General features: G+C 54.1%; 1 protein-coding gene across 1 annotated transcript; it reads left to right on the top strand.

Annotated features, from left to right (window-relative positions):
* Positions 1-1,232: 1,232 nt before the first annotated feature.
* On the top strand, positions 1,233-25,660 carry ERBB2 (erb-b2 receptor tyrosine kinase 2). Its single transcript, XM_065908629.1, has 27 exons — positions 1,233-1,552; positions 8,195-8,346; positions 9,468-9,681; positions 10,393-10,527; positions 10,813-10,881; positions 11,045-11,160; positions 11,286-11,427; positions 12,295-12,414; positions 12,679-12,805; positions 15,503-15,576; positions 15,664-15,754; positions 15,994-16,193; positions 16,568-16,700; positions 16,792-16,882; positions 17,473-17,633; positions 19,065-19,112; positions 20,707-20,845; positions 20,928-21,050; positions 21,345-21,443; positions 21,721-21,906; positions 22,025-22,180; positions 22,277-22,352; positions 22,666-22,812; positions 23,146-23,243; positions 23,443-23,631; positions 23,925-24,177; positions 24,317-25,660. The coding sequence occupies exons 1-27, from the start codon at positions 1,480-1,482 to the stop codon at positions 24,670-24,672; spliced, it is 3,768 nt and encodes a 1,255-aa protein (XP_065764701.1). The 5' UTR covers positions 1,233-1,479; the 3' UTR covers positions 24,673-25,660.
* The last annotated feature ends 58 nt before the right edge of the window (positions 25,661-25,718 follow it).

Here is a 25,718-nt window from a genome sequence, read left to right as displayed (position 1 = left end):
TCCTTTAACCCTTAGCAGTCTGCAAGATGCTATTTTACAAGTGAGCCAGCTGAGACACAGAGAGGTTCAGTCACTTGTCCAAGGTCACACAGCTAACACGTGGTGGAGTTGAGATTTGAACTGAGGTCATCCTGATCCCAGACTGCCCTGTTTTCTGGACCTTACCATGAAAGTGGTTGCCTAGAACCATGCTAGGAATAAGGAAGTAGTTTAAGAGATGCTAATGTCCTTCTTTCTCCACCCCCACCCAGTAGGTGCCTCTGATCCCCTCTGAGCAGCACAGTCCTGCTTTAGGCTGAACATTTCAGCATTCCAACTAGAGTTGCCAGGTTTTGGGGGTTTTTTTGAGTTGCCAGTTTTAGCAAATAAAAATAAGACTGCCCAGTTAAATTTGAATTTCAGATAAACAACAAGTCATTTGTTAGGGTAGGTATATCTCGTGCGATATTTTGTTGGCATTCCCAACAGAAACCTAGCCTTCCTTCCATCCCCACCCCCACTCCACCCCCCACCGGATCTTAGCAACTGAGTCAGGGGCTCCAGGTGGAATGCCGGGTGGGGAGGTTGAATGGAGCAGGCTAATAAAAGACAAAGGACAGAGAAGGAATCTTGGATGAATTGGGTGCTGAGTGCCCCATAAAGTAACAAGGATGCTCTTTGAAGGATTAAGATGTAGGTTTCTCCAATTTGACTCTTTCTCCAAACTTGTAGACTCCCTTGAAACCATGCTTTTCAGACTGGAAAAGATACCTAAAAGATTCCAGAAAGGTATGCCAGTAAGTCCTGGATGCCACAGATTAAAGGCAAAACATCCCCCTCCTTGACTAACATTTTCACTTGAGGATGTGTTAAGAAAACCATTATTAGGTATTAAAGCAAATAGGCATCCTGATTGAGCAGGATGCAAAGGGCCAGGAATGTTTTAAGATAAAACCTACGATTTAAAAGAAAGTTCAGGATGGCAGGCTAAAGTGTTTGTCCCAGACTTTCAGGGAAGGGAGGCCCGATCATCCTCCTCTCCTTTGGGGGTGTTTTCCTTGGTGGCGGGTGGGGGGGGGGTGTTCTCCATGGAAACGGGCGAAAATTGCTGCCGGCGTCCGGGAGCTGGGAGCAACGCACCCAGGCCTGCGCGGAGAGAGGGAGAAAGTGAAGCTGGGAGTTGCCACTCCCAGGGACTTGCTGGAATGCGGTTGGAGGGGGTGGGGGTGGGGGGGGCGAGCTGAGAGCGCGCTTGCTCCCAATCACAGGAGGAGGAGGAGGCGGAGGAGGGCTGCCTTGAGGAAGTACAAGAATGAAGTTGTGGAGCTGAGATTCCCCTCCGTCGTGCCCACGAAGCCGAGACGAGCCCCTGAGGCCGCCGACCGCTCCAGCGCCTGGTGCCCTTTCCGGCGCTAGCGCCCGGCCCCCTTCCCTCGCCCGCCCGGCGCCCTCCCCGCCCGGTCCAGCCGGAGCCATGGGGCCGGAGCCGCAGTGAGCACCATGGAGCTGGCGGCCTGGTGCCGCTGGGGGCTCCTCCTCGCCCTCCTGCCCCCCGGAGCCGCGGGCACCCAAGGTGGGTCTGGGGTGGGGAGGGGAGGGAGCGGCGACAGGACCCTGCCGCCTGGGACCCCCGCCGATGTCCCCGGGCACGCACGGGTAGCGGGGGGCATCGGAGCTCCCTGATCCTAGGTTTCAGATAGTCGGGGCGCTCGAAGCCGCGGGCCCTCGGCTCGGAGGGGCCAGAGAAGGAGGGGTAAGGGGGCGATTATGCCGGAGCGGCTCTAGATGGGACCGGCGCTGTGCAGGCTCCGCGAACTTGTCATAAAAGTTCTCTGAAGTTACTCAGAAAGTTTTCCTCAAAGGGTGACTTGCATGGTGTGTGTGTGTGTGTTCCCCTTTCTTGAGCCCCTCAAGCGCCTCTCAAAGCCTTTCCAGTTGGCAGCCTCCGCCTCCAGACTGGACTGGGTTGGATTCCTGGGGGTCCCTTCTGCCCGGCCCCCTCCCCGCCCCCTTTCGGCCAACTGGGTTGAGTTACTCCGGCTTCGGGCAGGATCGGGGTGCGGAAGGGGGAGGTGGGGAAAGCAACCTGTCCAGTCGGAGCCGGGGAGCCCGAGGGTGGCCAGTCCGACGGCAGCGTTGCCTCACCGGAGCCGGGGGTGGGGGAAGGGGGAGAAGTTTGTTTTGAACAAGTTTCCTTAGGGCCGACTTAGGGACTGTGTGCTTTGTCACTGGGAAAGCGTGGGCCACGGAGGGGTGGCCGTGTGTTTTCTGGTCTGGGGCATTAAAGTGGGAGGATTCTGAGGGAGGGACTCCTGGGCAGTGGGAGGGAGAGGGGCTAGCTAAGGAACCGGGAGAGACGCAGGTGTGCTGAGCCAGGCTCCTCTGCTTTTCCTTTATGCTGTATGTGGGGAAGGGGGGCGGGGTACTGTGTGCCTTCCCCATCTGTCCATCTAGATGCGTAATGATTAAAGCTAACACGTATGGGAAATGCGCCCCGTGCCCGGTGCTGTGCGTGTTTGCCTGGGTTCCCCCCTTTATCCTCAGAACAACCCTATAAGAGAAGTCCTACCAGTGTTCCCATTTTCCAGGCAAAGACATGGGCTTCAAAAGGTGAAGTGGCAGCAAGTAATTGGTGGGTCCTGGATTGGACTCCAGCTACCCCACCAGCTCAGCGGTAAAGAATCTACCTGCCAATGCAGGAGATGCAGGTTCGATCCCTGGGTCAGGAAGATGGGCAACCCACTCCAGTATTCTTGCCTGGAAAATCCATGGTCAGGGGAGCCTGGTGGGCTACAGTCCATAGGGTCGCAAAAGAGCCTAACATGACTTAGTGACTAACTAAACAACAGCTCGGACCCAGGCAGTTGGACCCCCACCAGCCACACCTTGGAAAGCGCTGTATTCATCTACCTTGAGCATTGGGGGACACTGGGCCCTGCATCGCCGGATTGTGGGGAGGCCAGAATGAGAATGTTCTCGGAGTGGTGGCTGGTCTCCACGGATCAGGGAGTCTGGAGACGGGGTGGGTGTTGGCCTGTTTGTGTGTGCCCGAGGGCCCCTCTGTCAGAGCTTTGCTGTGTTATCTGGGGGGCTACTGTGTCAAGGTGTTCTTGAGTTGTGTGGTCTATGTGTTCATGTGTCTGGGCTTTGCGTGGCCTCCCTGCGGTCACCCTGCTGAACTCTGCCCTCTCAAGGAACTCCCTCTAGAGCTGCTGTAAACAGCGGGAGGTGGCCCCACGCTACCTTCTCTCTGAGCAAGGAGCCTCTCCGTCCCTTCCCTGTTTCCCAGGCGGGCCTTCGGCTGAGAAGAATGAGGCAAGGCTGGACTGCCAGGCCGAGCCGCTGCCCTCCTCACCTGGGCCTGGGAGGTGAGCAGGTGGAGCGCAGCTAGGCTGCTGCAGTATTGGGTACTGGGGCTCCTCAAGGCTTCCTCACGCCTCGGCCCACAGTGCTGGGTGCTGTGAGAGGCATGTTGTGCAGGAATGGCTAAAATGGCAGAGACCCACCCAGCTGCCTCTAGTACTCCCAGTATATGCCAGGGCTGAGGGGGAAAGGAAGATGGGGAGAAAGCCAGGGGGTTGGGATTTTCTTTTCTAACAGTCAAAGTTTTGTAGAGTGCAGCAAACACATCTTGGACAGACCATAGTTTAGTTCCTGAAGGATTCTCCCCATAGTCTCCTTCCTTCTTTTTGCTATACTTAGGGAAAGTAACCTCATCCTACTATTCAATAAAAAATAATAATTGAAAGCTAGGCTCAAATGCCAAAAGAGAAAACACATTGTATTACAAAGTCAAATACAAAGCGCTTTTCATTTTCTCTTGGTTTGGAATTACCCAGACTCCTGCTTTATGGACTTAACTTTTAGAAAAGTACGGCATGCTTCCTACTTGCCAAGTTCTCATCCACTACAGTTTCATTGCTTCTCTGCAATAATCCTGTGACGTAGGCGCACAGATGAGAAACTTCTCTGAAGTTCAGAGAAACAAAGTGACTTAACCAAGGCTTCCTAGCAACCCAATAACGTCCAGGGCATTTTTGGACTCTGATGAGGAGTCATTAAGAGTTGATCAGAGGGGCTTCTCTGGTATTTCAGTGGTTAAGAATCTGCCTTCTAATGCTGGGAACGCAGCTTAGATCTCTGGTTGGGGAACTAAGATTCCCACATGTCTCGGGGCAACTAGTGAGCCCAAGAGCCCCTGCATTCTGGAGCCCCGAGCATGCCACAACTAGAGAGAAGCCCGCACATCACAAGGAAAGATCCCGCATGCTGCAACTTAAGACCAGACAGAGCCAAAGGAAAAAAAAAAATTGTTGATCAAAGTGTTACGCAAAGCCTCAGGGGCAGTCAGGTGGCCAAACTAGGGCAGAGGTGCTGTTTTGTTATTGTGGTGAAAATAAGGGTGAGCTGTGCCCCCAGCCCCAGTTTCCCTCTTGGCTTTGGAGTTCTTCCCTTCCATGTCCAGTCCATGTCTGCCTTCCTCTTGTGCCCTCTCGGCAGGGGATGGAAGGCAGGAGTGGGGCAGAGGCCAGTGGGACCAACAGGGCTGCAGGCGAGGGAGGAACCAGTGAGGGGCTGGCGCTGGGGCTGGTATAGGGCCAGGCTGGGTGTTCCTTCCCCTGGTGCTAGCATGATCTGCAAAGAGATCCCCCTGTCTGTACTGTGGGAAGCCCCTCCACGCTGACACCTCCATCTTTCAGTCGGCCACCTTTCCTCCCCACCCCTGGGATGAGAGATGCGTTAGGGAGAGGGGTGTGTGCTCTTTTAAGGAGTGGGAGAATTATTATAGCCAATGGTTGCATTGCCCCAGCTCTGTTGACAAAGGCTTGTCATGTTTGCACACTGTTTCTTGATTCATTATCTCATTTAACTCTCATGTAATTTCTCTGTAGAGAGTAAGAGTTGTTATTGTTTATTATCTGCGCCTTACAGCCAGTCAGGTCACTGAGCGCCTGCTACGTCACAGGTACTGCTAGGTGTACAGGTGAATCTGATTTGACCTCTGCCCTGGAAATCCAGGGACTTGATCAGGGTTACACTGTGAGCAGACCCTCCAGGGTTCTGGCCTAATGAGCTGAGCCCAGGGCCCGGTCTGATCCACCAGGAGCGTGTGCTAGGTGAACCTTGGTGTCACTGGAATGGGCTCTGGCCCTGTGGGTCTGAGGCAGGTGAGCTTTGGGGACGCAGGCAGTGCTCATGGGAAAAAGGAAGTGTTGGCTTTTGTGCTGGTGACCAAGAGAGGCAGGTGAGGCTGAAGGCTGGTGAAAAGAAGAGAACCCACTTGAGAGCTCCCTAGAGCTGGGACCTGACCACTGACATTCAGTTAGAGAAACATGGGGACTGTGACCAGCTTCTGGGCAGAGGGCTGGACACAGTGACCTCAGCTGGTCCCTTTTGGTTTGGAGACTCTTTTTTTTTTAAACTAATTAATTAATTTTTGGCTGCGCTGGGTCTTAGTTGTTGCATGCAGGCTTTCTCTAGTTGCGGCCAGCAGTGGGCTACTCTCTAGTTGCAGAGCTCAGGTTTCTCATTGCAGTAGCGTCTCTTGTTGTGGAGCACGGGCTCTAGAGTACATGGACTTCAGTAGTTGTGGCACACAGCTTAGTTGCCCCGTGGCATGTGGGATCTTCCTGGAGCAGGGATTGAACCTGTGTCCCCTGCATTGACAGGTGGATTCTTAACCACCAGACCACCAGGAAAGCGCTGGTTTGGAGACCCTTGCTTGGAGTTCATTCATTCTTTCATCCCACACTTATCCAGGGCTCATGGTGTCCTTGACTCTGGTCTGGTCCTGCCTCACGCTGCCTTTGCTCCAGAGATCTGGCTCCTGAAGGGCAGGTGCTCTGGAGACAAAACTCTCCTATGTGGGACAGGACCTCCTACTGTGGAGGAAATCACTGAGGGAGAGTGGATATGGAGACCACGGTGAGGACTGGGGAGAGGGAGATGAGTGAGAAGATGGGGGTGTGGAAGTCCTTCTTGGTTTCATGTCAGGTTGGGTGTTATTAGTCCCCAGGCCTCCAGGGAGTAGGTCTCAGAGTCCCAACTTTACCACCTGTTGCAAACAATTAGTCTTTATTTTTTGGCCGCATGTGGGATCTTCATTCCCCAACCAGGGATCGAGCCCGCACCCCCTGTATTGGAAGCTCAGTCTTATCACTGTACCTCCAGGGAAGTTCCCACAAGCACTTAGTCTTAATCAGACTCTAAACGGCCACAAACAAACCCGAGGGGCGGGGCTCCCTCTCTTTCTGGTCCTCCCGCCCAGCTCAGGCCTGGAGCCTGTTGTAATCAGTGGCATCAACAGAGCTGGTGTGTATTTACCTTTGCACAGGGTGTGGGGTGGGGCGTGTGTGCAGTTAGGCCTAGTGGAAGGAATGTGGGATCTAAAGTCGGGCAGACTCCAATTCAAATCGTGCCTCTGTTGCTCACAGCTTTATGATCTTGGAAGCATAATTCCTGGCAGCCTCAGTTTCCTTCTTTGCAAAATCAGGGTTGTAGATCCCAGCCTCTGGGGGCTGAGGCTCCATCCAGAGTGCCTGCCCGGCACACAGGAGATGCTCAGTTGACCCTGTTGCCCCCAGGGTTCCTGTTGTTGTTTTCCTATTGCCCGGCTACCGCAGCTGGTGTGTCCCTTCCAGGCGGCTGAGGCCGCAGGGGGTGGAGACGGCCCCTGCCCCGGCTCTGCTGGTCCCGGTCCCCGGCCTGGGCTAGGGCCTCGGGGTCCAGACCTGGAGACAGCTGTGCCTACAAAGCAGCTGAAGCTGCCGAGGCCGGGGGAGGTCCTGGCAGCGGGCGTTATTTTGGGCCTGGCCTGCCACCCCCGGATCCTGTTTCTCTTGGGAGTCTGGGGGGAGGGACCCTTGAGTTCTATTTCTGGGTCCTCCCCTTCCTCGCTCTTTGCTTCCTTCCCCCCCTGGCCAGAGGGGTGGGAAGAGAGACCACTCTGGGTGTCCCTGGGAGACTGCACGTTTGTGGCTCTTTACCCAGGCCGGACCCCTGGGGCTTGTTCCCCCAGCCTTTCCTCCGATTTCTGGGGGCAGAGGGTGTCTCTTATTACCTCTCAGGATTTGACCTTAGGCTCCAAGTTGTGGGGAGAGCAGAAGCCCTGGTGTCAGGCCCCACAGTCAGCCATTGTGCTGTCCCCCTGAATCTGCACGTAGTCCATGGGAGGTGGAGTGGGGACCAACAGGAATTCCAGACAGCTCAGGCACCTGTGGATCTGTGAATCTGGGGGTGCCCTCCACCCACCTCCCCCGGCACACCCTCCTGGGCAAGACGCGCCAGGTGATTCATCTTCTCACCAGAGCAGAAAAACGAGTTCCACTGGGCCCTTTAATCTCCCCCCCTGCTGGTAGGCATGGTGCCAGCTGCTGCCAGAGCGCCCCCTTACCAGGGGTAGTTCACCATTTCTAGTGTCCCTGGACTTAGTGGGTACTTCTGGTCTCAGGGACACGGGACTGGGGTCCAGGTGGACTGGGGAGCAGTTCTTGATGCCACTTGGCTGGTGGCTGACGGTGGGCAGGTACACAGGGCTGACGTGGTGCCCTTGTGGCAGTTGTTTCGTGGCACAGATTCTGCCAGCTGGTTCTGGAGTCTTGCCCTGAAGAGGTGGCAAGGGTGAGGTACCAGCAGAGGAGGCTTTGGAGCAGGCAGCACTCTGGCTCAGTGTCTGCAGCTTGGGTCCAGATGCCCAGAGTTGGGATCTGATGCTCCTTTTCTCTGCCTGGGGAAATCCCAGAAGTTCCTGCAGTGACCAGGCTCCTGGTGGTCCCCAGGCCCCAGCTATGACTCGAGCTGACCCTCCTTCCCCACTTTCTGGGTGGCATTGCGGGGGTGGGTATGCCTTGCCAGGAGGTTGGCATGTGGGTGGCATTGTTTGCTCGGGAAAGGGGCAGGGGGTATCCAGAGGATTCATGATTCATCATCGCCTCTCTTGGGGGATTTTTATCCATTGGCCCTGCGTTGTGCCTTTGGGACAAAAGAAGGCTTTCTTTGCCAGCCAACACCCTGGATTGAACGGGCAAGCTCCCTAAGGCTGGCCCAGTGGGACCCCCTCTAGATGCTCAGGATGGGCCAAGTTGGCGGGGGGGGGAACCTCTGCCCTGATTTCCCCCCTTTTCCCAAATTTGCACACTTCCTTTTGCTGTTGCACGTGGCCAGTTGGAGAAGCTCGCTGCGCAGGCCCTTTGACCCGTCTTCTCTGTCCCACCAGTGTGCACCGGCACAGACATGAAGCTGCGGCTGCCGGCCAGCCCCGAGACCCACCTGGACATGCTCCGCCACCTCTACCAAGGCTGTCAGGTGGTGCAGGGTAACCTGGAGCTCACCTATCTGCCTGCTCATGCCAGCCTCTCCTTCCTGCAGGTGAGGCCCATGGGCAAGACCCAGCCAGGCCCTGCTTCCGGCGGGGCTGAGCCCTCTGCCTGCAGATGGGTGGTAGAAGAAGGTTCCCCGCCTTCCGTTTTCTCTTTCACTGTGGCTCCTAAACGGGGAAGTCATTTCTGATGTCTCACCCCATCCATCCTACACTAAGACCAGTTGATTCCCTGTCTACAGTGTGGCTGACTGTGGACATCTCTGGGTGGAATGCATCTATTCCTGGGCTATATATTTTGCTCTCTCACTAGCATGCTCACCTTCCCTTGTCCAACTGTCCCAGCCACTGTCTCCCTCCTACCTGGAGTAATGAAGGGCCTGGCAAGTTCTGAGTCTAGTTCTGCTGCTGACAAGCCCTGTGAATGTGGTCTAGCCCCTGGTTTCACTGGATCTCAGTTTCCCCATCTGTATATTGGGAGCCACGAGTGCTTCTCTGGTGGCTCAGATGGTAAAGAATCCGCCTGCAATACAGGAAACCCGGATTCAATCTCTGGGTCAGAAAGATCCCCTCGAGAAGGAACTGGCTACCCACTCCAGTATTCCTGCCTGTGAAATCCCATGGACAGAGGAGCCTGGTGGGCTACAGTCCACGGGGTCGCAAAGAACTGGACACGACTGAGTGACCAACACTACATTGGGAGCCATAGGCATACCTGGACTCCTCCTGGAGTCCTCCTGGGGAGCCCATTTAGAATATCATGTGGGAAATATATGTGAAAGGGTCAGGAACAGGAGAGAGAGTGGAAGCCAGCCTCTGGGTCGTGTCCCAGAGCGGGGCCAGGTGTGCGGCGCTTAGTCCGTTGAATCCCAGATATCATCTCTTCCAGGCCTTTCCTTTACAGATGGAGGAGCTGAGGTGTAGAGAGGGTGGGGTGCCTGCTCACAATTTACAGAGTGCTGCCCCCACCCCCTCATTTTCTTTCTTGATCATACTAGAATCTGGTCCTAGAACCTGGTTCGGGGAGGTGGTGGGCAGACTGCTTGGCAGCTGGGCCCTTCCTTGCCCAAGATCGCCAAGCACAGGGGACCTTGAGGAGGTCTTGGGGGTTGGGTGGTAGTGGTCCAGGGCCCGACCTGCCTCAGCCCTCTGTTCCTCTGTCCCCTCCCAGGAGATCCAGGAAGTGCAGGGCTATGTGCTCATTGCTCACAATCGAGTGAGTCAGGTCCCACTGCAGAGACTGCGAATCGTGCGAGGCACCCAGCTCTTTGAGGAACACTACGCCCTGGCCGTCCTGGACAATGGAGACTTTCTGGAAAGTGCTGCCCCTGCTGCAGGCATGGCCCCAGGAGGGCTGCAGGAGCTGCAGCTGCGAAGCCTCACAGGTGGCCATCTTTATCATTGAAACTTTCTGCTGATTACTGAGAGCTGGCCAGGGGTCCCTACAAGTCAAAGGGAGACTTTGTGTGAATCATAACTGGGGTCTCTTCAGGATGGATGCAGGTGGAGCTAGGAAAGGCACCCTTGTGAAGATTCAAAAAGATTTCCCCTCTTCCCAGGAAGTCACAGCTTGCACCAGCCCACATAGTTTGATGATTAGGATGCAGGCTGGATTTTTGCCCACTTCTTGGCTGAGTGCACATGTACAGTGAACAACCTGTGTAACTGTACGTGGCAGCCCTGAAGCAGACAGTGTTTCAGACTTCAGTGCCCAGTGCTTTGCATGCATAATCCCATCAGCCCTGCCATAATCCTGCAAGGGAAACATCAATGTTCTCATTTTACAAATGAGAAAACAGGTTTACAGAGGATAAGTCACACAGCTAGTTAGTGGTGGTGAGGCTGGGTTTCACACTCTTAACTGCTAAGCCATGCGCACACAGTAGAGGTGGAGGAGAGCAGGCAGTGACTCTGGATCTTTGTTTGTGGGTGGTATTGACAAGGCTCAAAGATGCTGAAGGGGTGTTCTCTGCTTCCGGAGGAACCCGGAGTGTGTTTCAGCGGCCTGCTCCACTTTTAGAAGGCAGGCAGGCCCCAGGGGAGATAAGAAGATGCCAGATGGGGGAAGAAGCCCCTGATTATTGCCCACCCCACAGAGATCCTCAAGGGAGGGGTCCTGATCCAGCGGAACCCCCAGCTCTGCCACCAGGACACGATTTTGTGGGAGGACATCTTCCACAAGAACAACCAGCTGCCCCTCAAGCAGATAGACACCAACCGCTCACGGGCCTGTAAGCCTCGCTCCCCCCACCACCTGCAGCCGCCGTCCTTTCTCACGCAGCCCAGCGACCCCAAACTCCTGGCTGACTCCTTGTCCCCCTCTGCTGCTGCACTAACAGCACCCATTTCCCCTTTTTCTGCATCTCTTCATCTCTGTGGTTCTCTGTCCTGTTCTTCTCTGCTTCTAGATCATGCCTCTGGCTTTGAAGTCCTCTTTTCCTGCCTGGGTGTCTCCCTCACTGCATTTCACATCCTGGTCTCGGTCTCTCTCACTGCCTCTCTGTTTCTGCCTCCAGGCGCACCCTGTTCTCCAGCTTGTAAAGCTCCCAAATGCTGGGGAGAAAGTCCTGAGGACTGTCAGAGCTGTGAGTTACAGGGCGGCCCAGGGACTGGAGGGTGGGGGCTGGGTGACATGGGAGCCAGCCCTCAGCCTCGTCCCTGGGGCTGGAAGTCTCCCCAGAAGGTGATGCTGGTGAGGGGCTGGTGCCTAGAGTGCCGCCCAGCCCTCATCCCGCCTCCCCTTGACAGTGACGCGGACCGTCTGTGCCAGCGGCTGTGCCCGCTGTAAGGGCCCGCAGCCCACGGACTGCTGCCATGAGCAGTGTGCTGCTGGCTGTACTGGCCCCAAGCACTCCGACTGCCTGGTATGTGCCCTCTGGGCCCCAGCCCTCAGGCTGCAAAGGGAAGGGCATCCCGCCCGGTGTTGTTCTATGGCCCCTGGCACACCAGGGCAAAACAGCCCCGTGCCCACCCACTGTCTGTCCCCCAGGCCTGCCTCCACTTCAACCATAGCGGCATCTGCGAGCTGCACTGCCCAGCTCTGGTCACCTACAACACGGACACCTTCGAGTCCATGCCCAACCCCGAGGGGCGCTATACCTTTGGTGCCAGCTGTGTGACCGCCTGTCCTTGTAAGTGCCGGGGAAAAACACAGCCTGAGTGATTTTGCTGGGGAGTTTGGTTTATATAAATGGGAGCATGTTGTGAGTATTGTCTGCCGCTGGCTTTGGAGAGCTGGTCATGGCAGTTGTGTCAAGCTGCCCGGTTCTTTAAACAGCAGCGGAACAGGTGGCGGCAAATAGTAGCAGCTAAGAGCCCATGCTCAGGAGGCTTGCATTCAAGACCTGGCTCTGTCACTTACTAGTCATGTGAGCTTCTTGCTGCATCTCGGTTTCCTCGTCTGTTAAATTGGGGCAAAAACAGTCCTGCTCTCGTAAGGTGGTTACAAAGTTTAAGTGAGTTAATATTTGTGAAGCTCTTAAAACTGTGCCCAGCTGATACTCAGCACCCCTAAATGTTAACTTTTATTCTATGGTCAGATGGATCTGAGTTTGATTTATTAGTTCCCCTGTTTACTGATAAGCATTCAGAGACTGACCTTGAATGTGGGGACTTCTTTCTTCTCGTGGGAGACAGCAGTGGGCCCTTGGATGCTGGTCATACCTTCCCCATGGTGGGCTCGAGTACAGAGTGTAGGATCAGGCCATTTGGGTTCACATCCTAGCTCCTCCACTTTCTAGCCCAGCGACCTTGAGTAATTTACAGAAAACTCTGTGCTCTGATTTCCCTTTTGGCAAAATGGTAGTCTAACAGTGCCTATCATCACATAGGGCTTTCGTGAGGAAAGGACAAGTGTCCAGGGCTCAGATGTGTTGTAAGGGCAATTCAGTCTCAGTTGATACCATTCTTACTGTGCTACCTGGGCATGGGACACGGCTCATGGTGGGCGTGGGGGTGAAAGGCCAGGAAACATGGACACACGATCTTGACCTCCTCAGACAACTACCTGTCTACGGACGTGGGATCCTGCACCCTGGTGTGTCCCCTGAACAACCAAGAGGTCACAGCTGAGGACGGAACCCAGAGGTGTGAGAAATGCAGCAAGCCCTGTGCCCCAGGTACACATTGGTCGCCCCCCCAAAGCAGCCGGCCTGGCCTAGCCCACTGCACCACCCTTCCTCAGACCCTCCTGGGACCCAGTCCTTTCCTCCCACTGACTCTGCCCCTGGCCCTTCCCCTGAGCTTCCCACAAGTTCCCCTGTGTCTCCTGTCAATGTGGGGAGGGGGCATGTGGCCCCAGGAGGGGACTGTGGACAGGATCCGGGAGGCTGAGTTCCTGGTGCTCCATGTGGAGGCTGAATGCCCCTGCCCCCTCCCCACAGTGTGCTATGGTCTGGGCATGGAACACCTGCGGGAGGTGAGGGCGGTCACCAGTGCCAACATCCAGGAGTTTGCCGGCTGCAAGAAGATTTTTGGGAGCCTGGCATTTCTGCCAGAGAGCTTTGCAGGGTAAGGATACTCGAAGTCAAGGGTGGACACAGCCTGAGACAGCATCAGGGCAGCCACTGAATCCTGACGCCCCAGAAGTGGCAGCATTTCTAGGGGGTGGTGGGACACGGAAGTGGGAGACCCAGGATACAAAGGAAGCAGGTGGAAGACCAGCTTGGCCAGGGGTGTGTGTGTGGGGGGGTGGGGGGTGGGGGCAGGGGAAGTTTTTTCTCCTTGTTTTTGGTTTTTGTTTGTTTGTTGTTTTTGGTCACACCATGTGACTGGCTGGATCTTAGTTCCCGGACCAGGGATTGAATCTGGGCCCTTGGCAATGAAAGGGAGGAGTCCTAACCATTGGACCACCAGGGAATTCCCGGAATTTTTCTCATAAATGACATGTTATCTATAAACATGCACTTACTTGTATGGAGGTCATGCCATCCAGATAAAGTAAAATTCTCTTTGAGTTCATAGTAGCTTTATTCATAATGGCCGCAAACTGAAAATAATGCAAATGTCTATCAATAGCTGGACTTTCCTGTTGGCTCAGTAGTAAAGAATCAACCTGCCAATGCAGGAGAGACCAGTTTGATCCCTGGATTGGGAAGATCCCCTGGAGGAGGAAATGGCAACGCACTCCAGTATTCTTGCCTGGGAAATCCCATGGACAGAGGAGCCTAGAGGGCTACAGTTCACGGTGTAGCAGAAGAGTTGGACACAACTTAGTGACTAAACAACATCAGTAGCTGAAAATGAATAAATGCAGCTTACCCTTGGACCTCATGGGTTTGAACTGCTTGTGTGTGTGCTAAGTCACTTCAGTCATGTCTGACTCTTTGAGACACTATGGACTATAGCCTGCCAGGCTCCTCTGTCCATTAGATTCTCCAGGCAAGAATACCGGAGTGGGTTGCCATGCCCTCCTCCAGGGGATCTTCCCAACCCTGGGATAGAACCCATGTATCTTATGCCTCCTGTATTGGCAGATGGGTTCTTTACCACTAGCACCACCTGGGAAGGCCTTTGAACTGCTCGGGTTCATTTAAATGTGAACTTTTCCCAATAAATCCATACTTCAGTACTGCACAATCTGGGGTTGCTTGAATCTGAATCTGTGGATGCAGAGGGCTGACTATATAGTTATCCTGGTGTTTTCAACCTTATAGAGGGGTTTGGTGCCCCTAACCCAGGCATTGTTCAAGGGTTAACTGTAAAAAATGGTATATTCATACAGTGAAATTCTCAGCAATAAAAGAAACAGCCTATGTATACACAGAACAACATTATGTTGGGACTTCCCTGGTGGTCCAGTGGTTAAGACTTCGCTTTCCAATGCAGGGGATGCGGGTTCCATCTCTGAGGAGCTAAGATTCCCCCATGACTTTTGGCCAAAAAAATGGAACATAAACAACAATAAACACTATTGTAACAAATTCAATAAAGACTTTAAAAATGGTCCACATCAAAAAATCTTAAAAATATTATGCAAAGTGAAATAAGTCAGATGAGAGGTCCACACTGTGTGATTGTCTTTGTTCCAGCATTGGCAAAACCACTGTGTGGTAACACAAATCAGAACAGTGATTGTGCCAGGGTGAGGGTCTGGAAAGGAACACAAAGGAAATTTCTAGGGTGATGGACATGTTCTACATATCACTGGTGGAGGTGGATATGTGAGTGGATGCATTTGGCAAAACTCATCAAACTGCACCCTAAAAATCTGTGTGGTTTCTTGTATGTGAATTATACTTCAGTAAAATATGTATTACAAAAAGGAGAAGATTCACTTCCTTCACCTCTACTCCCCTTTCCAGAGGAGACCACTGGTAACAGTTCGTGTGTATTCTTCTAGACCATTCATACATATATAGACATACATGCACAGAGAAATGTAGTTCTAATAATTTGGGGGGGAAGGTTGATTTAAAATGTGAGCCTGCTGTGAATATTGTCTGCCCCTGGCTTTGGAGAGCTGGTTATGACAGTTAGTTCATGTTCAGCTGCCTTGTTTCAACAGCAGTGAAGCAGGTGGCAGCAAACAGTAGCAGCTAAGAGCCTAGGCTGCCTGGGTTTGAGACCTGGGTTCTACCACTTATTAGTCATGTGGCCTTCTTGCTGTGTCTCAGCTTCCTCATCTGTTAAATGGGGGCAGAATTAGTCCTGCCGTCATAAGGTTGTTATAAAGTTTAAATGAGTTAATATTTGTAAAACTCTTATAACTGTGCCCAGAAAATACTATTTGTTTGGCCAAAGGGTTCATTCAGGTTTTTCCAAAACCCAAACAAACTTGTTGGCCAATCCAATACATTCTCCTAAATGTTAGTTTTTCATCTATAGTCTAAATAGATCAGGGTTACATTTAACAGCTCCTCATTTACTGATGGAATATTTAGGTATTTAAAACATTAAAAAATTTTAATTTACTGAGGTTTTTTATTTTCCCTCTAGCAAACAGTTGTCTCTTGTACATGCCTCTGGAAACAGGGGCCAGTGTCTCTCTAGGGCACATTCCTAGAAGTAAGAATTTCTAGATCAAAGGATATAAGTATTGTTTTGATAGATCCTGCCAAACTAGGGCCTGTGCTTTGAAGCTCAGGATGATGGGCAAAGGGTTTAAGTGGAGGGGACTTGGGGGAGGATGACAGGGCCAGCTTGTGGAGCAGGTTGTACCCACCCCCTTCCTGGCCCTGCTGACTCCTCCCCTAATCCTTCTTCTAGGGACCCAGACTCTAACATCCCCCCACTGCAGGCTGAGCAGCTCCAAGTATTTGAGTCTCTGGAGGAGATCACAGGTGGGCCCTGTCTCTCTGAAGCCTGCTCTCATGGGGCTGGGGGTTCTCATCCTGGCCCCACACCCTAGCCTCCCCCTGTGCCTGCAGGCTACCTGTACATCTCAGCGTGGCCAGACAGCTTGCCTGACCTCAGCGTCTTCCAGAACCTGCGAGTAATCCGGGGAAGAGTTCTGCATGAGTGAGCACCAGGGGAGGGGGTCCCTGCCGAGAGAGGAGCTGCCCAGGGAGGCCCGGGAAAAGTTTTGGGTGTATGTATAGTGGGGAGAAGGGGGTTCCTGTTCTCCGGGGACTCCAGCAGTGACCTTTCCATGGGAGTTTGCAGCGTGTGCTGGGGACAGGAGGAAGACGAGGGCAGTCCTGGCTGATGGGGGAGGTGCGCTGCCCCCCTGCATTTGAGCACCACTCCCCCTCCCACAGTGGTGCCTACTCGCTGACCCTCCAAGGACTGGGCATCAGCTGGCTGGGGCTGCGCTCTCTGCGGGAACTGGGCAGCGGGCTGGCCCTCATCCACCGCAATGCCCGCCTCTGCTTCGTACACACGGTGCCCTGGGACCAGCTCTTCCAGAATCCCCACCAGGCTTTGCTCCACAGTGCCAACAGGCCAGAGGATGAGTGCGGTAAGACAGAGAACCCAGTGCTGCATGCTCCTCGTCTGCCAGCGCGTGGGCGTGCCCAGGGGCCTCTGGCGGCAGCAATCTGGGACTTCCTTGTGCATGTGCCCATCCCAGGTGCCCCATCGCTGACCCAGCGGCTGGCCTGGCCTCTTGGCGTGGCTTCTAGCTGGGTCCGGCCACGCTGCTTTGGCATCCCTCCCTTCCCTTTCCTCTGTTCCTGGAACCTCAGAACTTTCTCCCTGCTGTGCTCGGCAGCTATCCTGCCTCTCTAGCCTAGAGCCGCGCCCACAAACTCCCCCCCCCCGCCCCCCACCAGCCTCCATGGGACCTCAAACCTCCCATAAGAGTCCCCTCTGACCCCTTCCTCCTCACTGCAGTGGGCGAGGGCCTGGCCTGCTACCCACTGTGCGCCCAAGGGCACTGCTGGGGTCCCGGGCCCACCCAGTGCGTCAACTGCAGCCAGTTCCTTCGGGGCCAGGAATGCGTGGAGGAATGCCGAGTACTGCAGGGGTACGCCGGGTGGAGGAGGGGGCGGCCAGGAGGTGGGGGGAGGTGCACAGGGGCTCCTTCCAGACCCCTTCACTGGCTGTCCTCCCCTCAGGCTCCCCCGGGAGTATGTGAAGGACAGGTACTGTCTGCCCTGCCACCCCGAGTGTCATCCCCAGAACGGCTCAGTGACCTGCTTTGGCTCGGTGAGGTGCTCATGGGCTCAGAGCTGAGTGGTGGGAAGCAGGGCAGGGTTGGGGAGGGGGGGAGCTGCCAGGGACCTGACCAAGTCCAGTAAAATATCCCTGGGGAGGGCTCTAAGCCCAGGCCTGAACAGTAGGAGAGTGGAAGGAGGCTGGGATGCTGGGAATGGCAAGAACTGTGGACCCTGAGACCCTTCCGACCATGCAGAAGGCCCAGGGAAGCCTGTGCGCTTGGCTGTGGCAGTGCCAAGGTGGTTAGACCTGGGCGCTCAGGCATCAGATTACCTGGATTCAAATCCAGGTGTCACTTCCAACCTCAGTTGGCTCATTTGTGAAATCAGTGTTATGCTAGTAGCCACCCCATTGGGATACAGTAAGAATTAACTTAAAATAGGGTTTGGCACTGTGCCTGAGCACCGGGGAGCTGGGTGCAGAACAGGGGCAACAGACATAGCAGGTCTGGGGCTTCCCAGAAGCAAGGTGAAAAGTGCTGCCACGTGGCCATGGGAAGCACCAAGGGGACCCAAGGGCTTAATCTTGCTGCCCCAGGGGTATCGGTGCCAGCCCCCCACAAATCCTTTCTTCCCTCCCAGGAGGCTGACCAATGTGTGGCATGTGCCCACTACAAGGATCCTCCCTTCTGCGTGGCTCGCTGCCCCAGCGGTGTGAAGCCTGACCTCTCCTTCATGCCCATCTGGAAGTTTCCAGATGAGGAGGGCATATGCCAGCCGTGCCCCATCAACTGCACCCACTCGTGAGTCTGAGGGCCTTCTGCATATAAAGAAGGGCTTGTTCCAGGAGCCTCTCTGAGGCTCTTATTGTAAAAGTGGGACATCTCTGCCTTTGCTTACCCCAAGGCCCTTAACTTTTTAATCTTTTTTTTCCTGATCACAAAAGTAACACGTATTGTTAAAAATTTTTTAATTAAAGCATGAAGGATAAATTAATAGTATTAACAGTTCTATTCCACTGTTAATAACTTGCCATATTTTCCCTCCAGTTTATATGTGCACATGCTAACATATGTATTATTATATAATATATAAAATATGTTTACATATTATTTTTATTCTCCAATTCTTATCTGTGCATGTTCTAGTCTATATTTCTTTTTACGAAAATAGGAACATAGACCATACCTATTGTTTGCAAATTGCTTTTTCTCACGCAACACTGCCGTTTTTCTTGCAATGCTTTTTCATGTCCTAATACAATGATCCGCCCTGTTCTTTTTATTTTTTTACTTCGTTGTTTTTTATAACACGTGGAGCACGTGCATACATTCTTGTAAGACACATTTTTCAGCAGAATCAAAGTAAACAGTGTAAAGCAGAAGTGCCCTTTCTCCCACTGCCCCACCCACCCAGTCCCTCCCCTCCCTGGGGAGAACTGCCAGGTTACTCTGGTATGTGCATTCATCCAGGCTTTTCTCCACATATTTACATAAATGCATTTTACATTTATATTAGGTTGAGTCATATAAGATTGCTGTTTTTGAAAGTCAAAAATGATCAAGAAACAACAGTTTCATCTAGCTCATCTATTTCTCAGCAATTTCATTTGACTCATATACACTTTGCTCCCCCGAACCTTCCCCCCTTTATGTATCTTGGAGGTCCTTCCTTGTGAATGCATATCAATCTACCTCCATTTTTTAAAACTATTCAATCTGCAGTATGGATGTCACTATTTAGTTGTGTCCCTGCCTGAGAGTACTGACTGAACTTGTTTCCTTTTTTTGCTTTTTGGCAGTTTATTGCACTTGAGCTCCATGTAGAAGTGAGCATCTTGTACATGCCCCCCTAATGTACAGGTGTTGGCATTTTTAGGGTTTATCCCCAGAGGTGGAACTGCTGGGAGGACCGCAGTAGTTTGCCCAACCACGGAAGTAGTTTACACTGGCATCCTCTACAGAGGAGATGGCCAAGCTCTTAGACTCGATGCTCCTTTGGGTGCCCCCACTTCCTACCCACCACAGGGAGGTGCAAAGGATATGGGTTTGCAGACTGGAGAACTCCCCCGTGGGGTGGTAGAAAGAGCCCTGGTGACCTTGAACCTACTTTCTGCCTTTGTCAAGTGGGGATCATAACCCAGTCACGCCCACCTCCTGGGATCCTGTGAGGCTGGAGTGAGTTCAAGAGGTGGTTCCCAGCCTTGTTGACGGGACTCTCTCTCTCTCCTGCAGCTGTGTGGACTTGGATGACAGGGGCTGCCCCGCCGAGCAGAGAGCCAGGTCAGCCTGGTCCCCAGAATGCATCCCACATTGCCCTCAGCCCCCCACTGACCCCTGGGTGGTCACTGCTGCTGGGTGCCATGTCCTGACATGACATGTGTCCTCCCCAGCCCACTCTTCCACTGTGGATACTCCTTTCGATTAGCTTCAACTAGTGGATGGAGGGGCTTCCTAGGTGGTGCAGTGGTCAAGAATTGGCCACTAGTGCAGGAGACACGAGGTTCAATCCCTGGGTCCGGAACACGTCCTGGAGTAGAAATGGCAACCTACTCCAGTATTCTTGCCTGGGAAATCCCATGGACAGAGAAACCTGGCTGGCTACAATCAACGGGGTTGCAAAGAGTTGGACCCGACTGAGTGACTGAGCACATATTTGCACACACACATGCAGTGGATGGAAGGCCTGCTCGGCTTGCTTGGGGGTCAGGGAATAGGAAGATACCCAGCACCTCCCCACCCTGTATAGCTAGGGGTCTCATAAGGGACACAGGCAGCCTTCAACTCCCTGGGACTCGAGGCACGTTGAGAAGAGAGCATAGCTGCAGCACTGAGGGAGGGACAGTGAATACTTCCCTGGGGTCAGTGGGAGGCCTCAGGCACACGAGCTAGGTTTTGAAAGAGGGGCGGGAATGTCACTTGTTTTAGGAGGAAAGCAACCAGGCAGCATGGTGAGGGGTGTCCAGAAAGTCTAGGATGTGTTTGCTGAAGATTCTGCTGTGGTGGGTAACTGACTAAGCCCAGAGGAAGGAGTAGAGGGTAAAGTCTGAGTCCGGTCAGGGCTGAATCTGGAAGGCATAGGCTCTCCCCTACCATGAGGCCACAGGCCCTGTGATGTCCATCACAGCCATCATTGGACTTGATTTCCAGGCAGAGGGGTGTTTTGGGAAGGGTTTTAGGGAGAAAAAGGTCAGAGTGTGTCCTAAGTAAGCATTTGTCCATGAAATAAGGGTCCATTAGAGGTCTGTGATAAGCCAGCCCTTGGCTAAGTAAGGGAGGGGAACAAGGATGACAAGGATGTAGGGGCAGTGCCCAGGAGATCCTTCTATCCCAGGATAAGCAGAGTCTTGAAAGATGACTTCATGCAGAAATGGTGGTCCAGGCAGAAGTATTATAACAAAGGCTGGGAGTTGTGGAAATCGTGACCTACGGGTGAAAATTTTGGCTAGAACATCAGAATCACTGTGTGCACATTCCTGGGCCCCACCTCATACCACAGTCAAAATCTCTGGAGGGTGGGGCTCCATACTCTCACAGGTTGACCAGTTCCCTGGTGAGTTTTGTCATAAGTTTGAGAATCCTGGTCTAGAGCCATGGGCAAGAGCATAGACAACTTGGAGATGTAGGTGTAGAGGGTTTTGAATCCTAGCAAGGAGTCTGGACTTTACTCCCCAGACGGTAAGGAGCCAAGGTAGGTTTTAGAGTAGGTCAGACAGGATGAGAGCCTGTGGGTCACCCTTCTGAATTCCCTTTGCAAATGCCAGTGACAGTCAGCCCCCTCTCCCTCCTCCCCCTCCACCGCGCCCCGCCGTGGGACCCCTTCATCTCCCCTGCCCCAGACTGGCCCCCAATCCATGATCCTGGCTCCTGCCCCCAGCCCTGTGACATCCATCATTGCCGCTGTGGTGGGCGTTCTGCTGGCTGTCCTTGTGGGGCTGGTGTTCGGCATCCTCATCAAGCGAAGGCGGCAGAAGATTCGGAAGTACACGATGCGGCGCCTGCTGCAGGAGACTGAGGTAAGGCGGCCGGAGGGCCTCTCGCGCGGCCTGGGGTTTGAGGCCCAGCCCGCGGCATTGACCCACTACCCCCTCACCCCAGCTGGTGGAGCCCCTGACGCCCAGCGGAGCGATGCCCAATCAGGCTCAGATGCGGATCTTAAAAGAGACAGAGTTGAGAAAAGTGAAGGTGCTAGGATCTGGAGCTTTTGGCACCGTCTACAAGGTCAGGGGTGGGGCCAAAGTCCCCGGGTGGGCGGTCCTAGAGGATGCTCCAGGGTGTGGCCGAGGGTTTGTTGGGACCACAGCCAGGAGCTGGGGATGGTGCAGTTGAGTAGGCAGTTAAGGATAAGGGATTGGGAGTGGCCAGTGGGTCTAAATGGTGAGGTTGTTGCTAAATAATGGGGTTGGCCCAAGGGTGGGGGAGGGAATTGGGAGCACAAGTAGTAACCCCAAGTAGGAAGACTGCAGGTTGGATCTGGCAGGCCCTTTTCCTGCTCACATCCTCCTCTCTGCACAGGGCATCTGGATCCCCGATGGGGAAAATGTGAAAATCCCCGTGGCCATCAAGGTGTTGAGGGAAAACACATCTCCCAAAGCCAACAAGGAAATCTTGGATGTAAGCCCTTCTACCCTCTCCAGCTGGGGGCACGGGGGAACCCCGGGCTGCAGGTCTGGGCTCTCTCTCTCTTCACTGGGGTTTTGGGGGACACTCTGTGATTCCCGAAAATCTCTACTCTTACCCTCCCTCGTCTGTGGGCCATGGTTCTGGTTTGTGATGAATGGGATTGGATTGGGTAAGGGTCCCATTTTCTCGGCTCAGCCCTCGGGAGGGTGTGTGGAGGTTGGGGGTTAGTGGTTTCCCATACCCTCTCAGTGTGTACCCTTGTTTCCAGGAAGCATATGTGATGGCTGGTGTAGGCTCCCCATATGTGTCCCGCCTCCTGGGCATCTGCCTGACTTCCACAGTGCAGCTGGTGACACAGCTTATGCCCTATGGCTGCCTCCTAGACCACGTTCGAGAACACCGTGGGCGCCTGGGCTCCCAGGACCTGCTCAACTGGTGTGTGCAGATTGCCAAGGTATGCACTTTGGGGGCCAGGGCTCTGCAGGTGCCCTTGGGGAGCAAGCCTCTAGATAGGGAGGTTTCCTGGGAGAGTTTTGGCAGAGTGAGGTCCACACTAACACCTCTAACCCCAGGGGATGAGCTACTTGGAGGATGTGCGGCTTGTGCACAGGGACCTGGCTGCCCGGAATGTACTGGTCAAGAGTCCCAACCACGTGAAGATTACAGACTTTGGGCTGGCTCGGCTGCTTGACATTGACGAGACGGAGTACCACGCGGATGGGGGCAAGGTTAGAGGAGGGAACAGAGTGGAACCAGGTGGGGTGGCGTCTGGCCCCTGGGAGAACTCAGACCTGGTTGGAGGACTTCCTTCTCTGTTCTACCAGGTGCCCATCAAGTGGATGGCATTGGAGTCCATCCTCCGCCGGCGGTTCACCCACCAGAGTGACGTGTGGAGCTATGGTGTGTGATGGGGTGGCTAGGGAGGGTGGACAAGGAGCCATGGCCCTGGGGAGAATGTGGGTGGAAGGATGGGGAGAATTAATGGACACCTTTAGTATGAATGTGGGAAGGAAGGAAGTGGCTGCCAGTGCCTCAGTCTGCCAGAGTTTGTGCACTTCCCAGGGAGTGGGGAAAGACCAAGTTATCTCCTGCCTTTTGGCACTGCATCTTTCCTCCTTCCCCTTGGTGCCAGGCTCTTGGGCAGAGCCTCTGAGGCTCTGTACACTAAAGCTGCCTCTTGTCCTCCCACCGCTTTACCTCATCTCTGCCCCAGGTGTGACTGTGTGGGAGCTGATGACTTTTGGAGCCAAGCCTTATGATGGGATCCCAGCCCGGGAGATTCCTGACCTGCTGGAGAAGGGAGAACGGCTGCCCCAGCCCCCCATCTGCACCATTGATGTCTACATGATCATGGTCAAATGTGCGTTCTTGAGCTGTGTTGGCTGCTTGGAGGAGGGGTGGGTGGTCCTGGGTGGATGGGCCTACAAGGGGAATGGGAGGGGGCCAAGAGCATGGTGATATGGTTAATCGAGTCTCAGAAGGCTCTCCCTGCCCTTTTACAGTACCAGTTCAGAGGAGCTAGCAAGGGCCAGCTAGGAAAAAAGACTGATGCAAAATAAAAAGGGGAAACTATAGCTTCTCTATCATCAGAGGGCTTTGGACTCTAGTGTTGTCTAGACTAGGGGTGGGGATGAGGGGTGCTGGATGCAGGCTGCAGCCAGAACTGAGATGCCAGGCTCTTGCCCACCCCCAGGTTGGATGATTGACTCTGAATGTCGGCCGAGGTTCCGGGAGTTAGTGGCCGAATTCTCCCGCATGGCCAGGGACCCCCAGCGCTTTGTGGTCATCCAGGTACTGAACCTTTCACCCCATCCCTGCCTATGGCTAAGAGCACTCTCCCTTAGAAGGGAAAAAAGGGAGAATGACTCCTGGGTCCCAGGCCTCCAAGCTCCTGCCTGACTTGTCAGACTTGTAGCCCTCCCTGAGCCACCCTCAGGAGGCTGCATACTGGGCTGGGGAGAGGCTGCCACATTGTCCCCTTCCTCCCCAGAATGAAGACTTGGGCCCTGCTAGCCCCCTGGATAGCACCTTCTACCGCTCGCTGCTGGAGGATGATGACATGGGCGACCTGGTGGATGCGGAGGAGTACCTGGTACCCCAGCAGGGCTTCTTCTGCCCAGACCCTGCCCCGGGTGCTGGAGGCACGGCCCATCGCAGGCACCGCAGCACATCCACCAGGGTCAGTGCCCCCATCACATGGTGGTGGATGTGGTTGGTTACCTCCCCTGACTCCAGTGGACTAGGATCCCTTCCTCCAATGTCCCCCAGCCATTACCTCTCATGGAGGAGGTCCCATTTTCCCTAAGAAGGATTCCTACTTTGATCCCATTTTTCCAACTGTGATCCCATTCTTTCTACCGTGTCTCTGTTATACATCAGAGATGATTTATCTCCTGGGACCCTGTCACCTCCCATGGAGCCTCCATCTCAGATCCATGAATCACCTCCATTTTGACCTTCTCTTGTCCTCAGAGTGGCGGTGGTGAGCTGACACTGGGGCTGGAGCCCTCCGAGGAGGAGCCCCCCAGATCTCCGCTGGCACCTTCCGAAGGGGCAGGCTCTGATGTGTTTGATGGCGACTTGGGAATGGGATCGGCCAAGGGGCTGCAGACCCTCCCCCAACATGACTCTAGCCCTCTACAGCGGTACAGTGAGGACCCCACAGTACCCCTTTCTCCCGAGGCTGATGGCTACGTTGCCCCCTTGACCTGCAGCCCCCAGCCCGGTATGAAATCCAGCTCGAGCTGAGAGATTGGGAGGTGGGGGCTGGGGGTGCTCTGCCCAGGGCCTGCTGCAGGGCAGTTGTAGCAGCTGGGACACATAGGTCCCACCCCCCTCACAAGACTCCTTCTCTTTCCTTTCAGAATATGTGAACCAGCCAGAGGTTCGCCCACAGCCCCCGTCACCCCTAGAGGGTCCTCTGCCGCCTCCTCGACCTGCCGGCTCCACTCTGGAAAGGCCCAAGACTCTCTCCCCTGGGAAGAATGGGGTTGTCAAAGACGTTTTTGCCTTTGGGGCTGCTGTGGAGAACCCTGAGTACTTGGCACCCCGGGGCAGGGCTGCCCCTCAGTCCCACCCTTCTCCAGCCTTCAGCCCAGCCTTTGACAACCTCTATTATTGGGACCAGGACCCATCAGACCGGAGCACTCCACCCAGCACCTTTGAAGGGACCCCTACGGCAGAGAACCCTGAGTACCTGGGTCTGGACATGCCAGTATGAGCCAAAAGGTCAGGGCCACTGAGGCCCTCCTGAACCCTCAGGGCGTGCGGAAGGCCTGACTTCTGGCCCACATCGGCACTAGGCAGGGAGCAGGCCCTTGGGTCATGTCCAGAGGAGCCTGCCATGCCAGGAATCTCCTTTCCTAACTTCAACTCCTAGGTGGCTGAGAGCGGCCCACCCTGACTTCTTCCAGATCCTTGGCACTGAACGACTTAGGGAGGCTGGGCCAAGTGTGAAGAAGGCCCCAAGGGGGTGTCTAGGAACTACAGCAACCCATTCAGAGACTGTCCCCGAGACCCAGCTCTGTCCCTGGGAAGAAGCGAGCAGCGGCGGCACCCAGACCCAGTCCTTGTACAGACTGCTTTTTTGGTTTTGTTTTTACTTATTTTTTTTGTTTACTTGTTTTTTTAAAAATGAAATAAGGACTCGGTGGAGAGTGGGTATTGGGGGGGGCAGTCCCTGGGGTTGGGGGAGGGATGTCCTCCACACTCACTTTCTCCATCTGCAAATATATTTTGGAAAACAGCTGAACACCAGCCTATGTCTAGGGGTGGCTTGGAGCCGTCCCTTTACTGCTCACCTCCTAACTTACATTCAGTTCATCTTTCCTGGAGGGACTGGCTAGGAATCTTCGGAAAGCTTGAATTAGGAGCCTTCTTCCAGTTTTCTGGCTCTTGGGTTGGGGGGAAACTGAGAGTTGGGATTCTGATCTGAGAGCCCTTTGAAAAGATCATTCTTAGGAAAAAAAGAACTCCTAAGGCCACCCACCCACCAGAATGGGGTAATTTCCTCTCTGTAGGTAGGGGGAGTCAGGGAAGGACAGAGGAAACAAGAGGCACTGTCTACTGTGTGACTCATTTTTCTTGCCTTGGCAAGGAAATCACTGAATTAAGAGTAGCTAGGGACAGGGAATCCTGTCATGCTGCAGTCCATGGGGTCGCAAAGAGTCGGACATGACTTAGTGACTGAACAACAAATCCAGAAAAAACCCACCCAGCCAGCACAGTCACACTAGTGGAATAAAGGTTGGGCTGGCCTCTATCCCC

This window comes from Muntiacus reevesi, chromosome 18 (assembly GCF_963930625.1).
Source record: "Muntiacus reevesi chromosome 18, mMunRee1.1, whole genome shotgun sequence".
Classification (NCBI taxonomy): domain Eukaryota; kingdom Metazoa; phylum Chordata; class Mammalia; order Artiodactyla; family Cervidae; genus Muntiacus; species Muntiacus reevesi.
Note: the sequence above shows the minus strand (reverse complement) of the source record. Positions and strands in the feature narration are given on the sequence as shown.

Coding starts and splice junctions, on each gene's coding strand:
- ERBB2 (XM_065908629.1), top strand. CDS start 1,480: ATGGAGCTGGCGGCCTGGTGCCGCTGGGGGCTCCTCCTCGCCCTCCTG. Junction 16,194..16,567: donor CAGGCCAGAGGATGAGTGCG/GTAAGACAGAGA, acceptor TCCTCACTGCAG/TGGGCGAGGGCCTGGCCTGC. Junction 21,444..21,720: donor CCAACAAGGAAATCTTGGAT/GTAAGCCCTTCT, acceptor CCTTGTTTCCAG/GAAGCATATGTGATGGCTGG.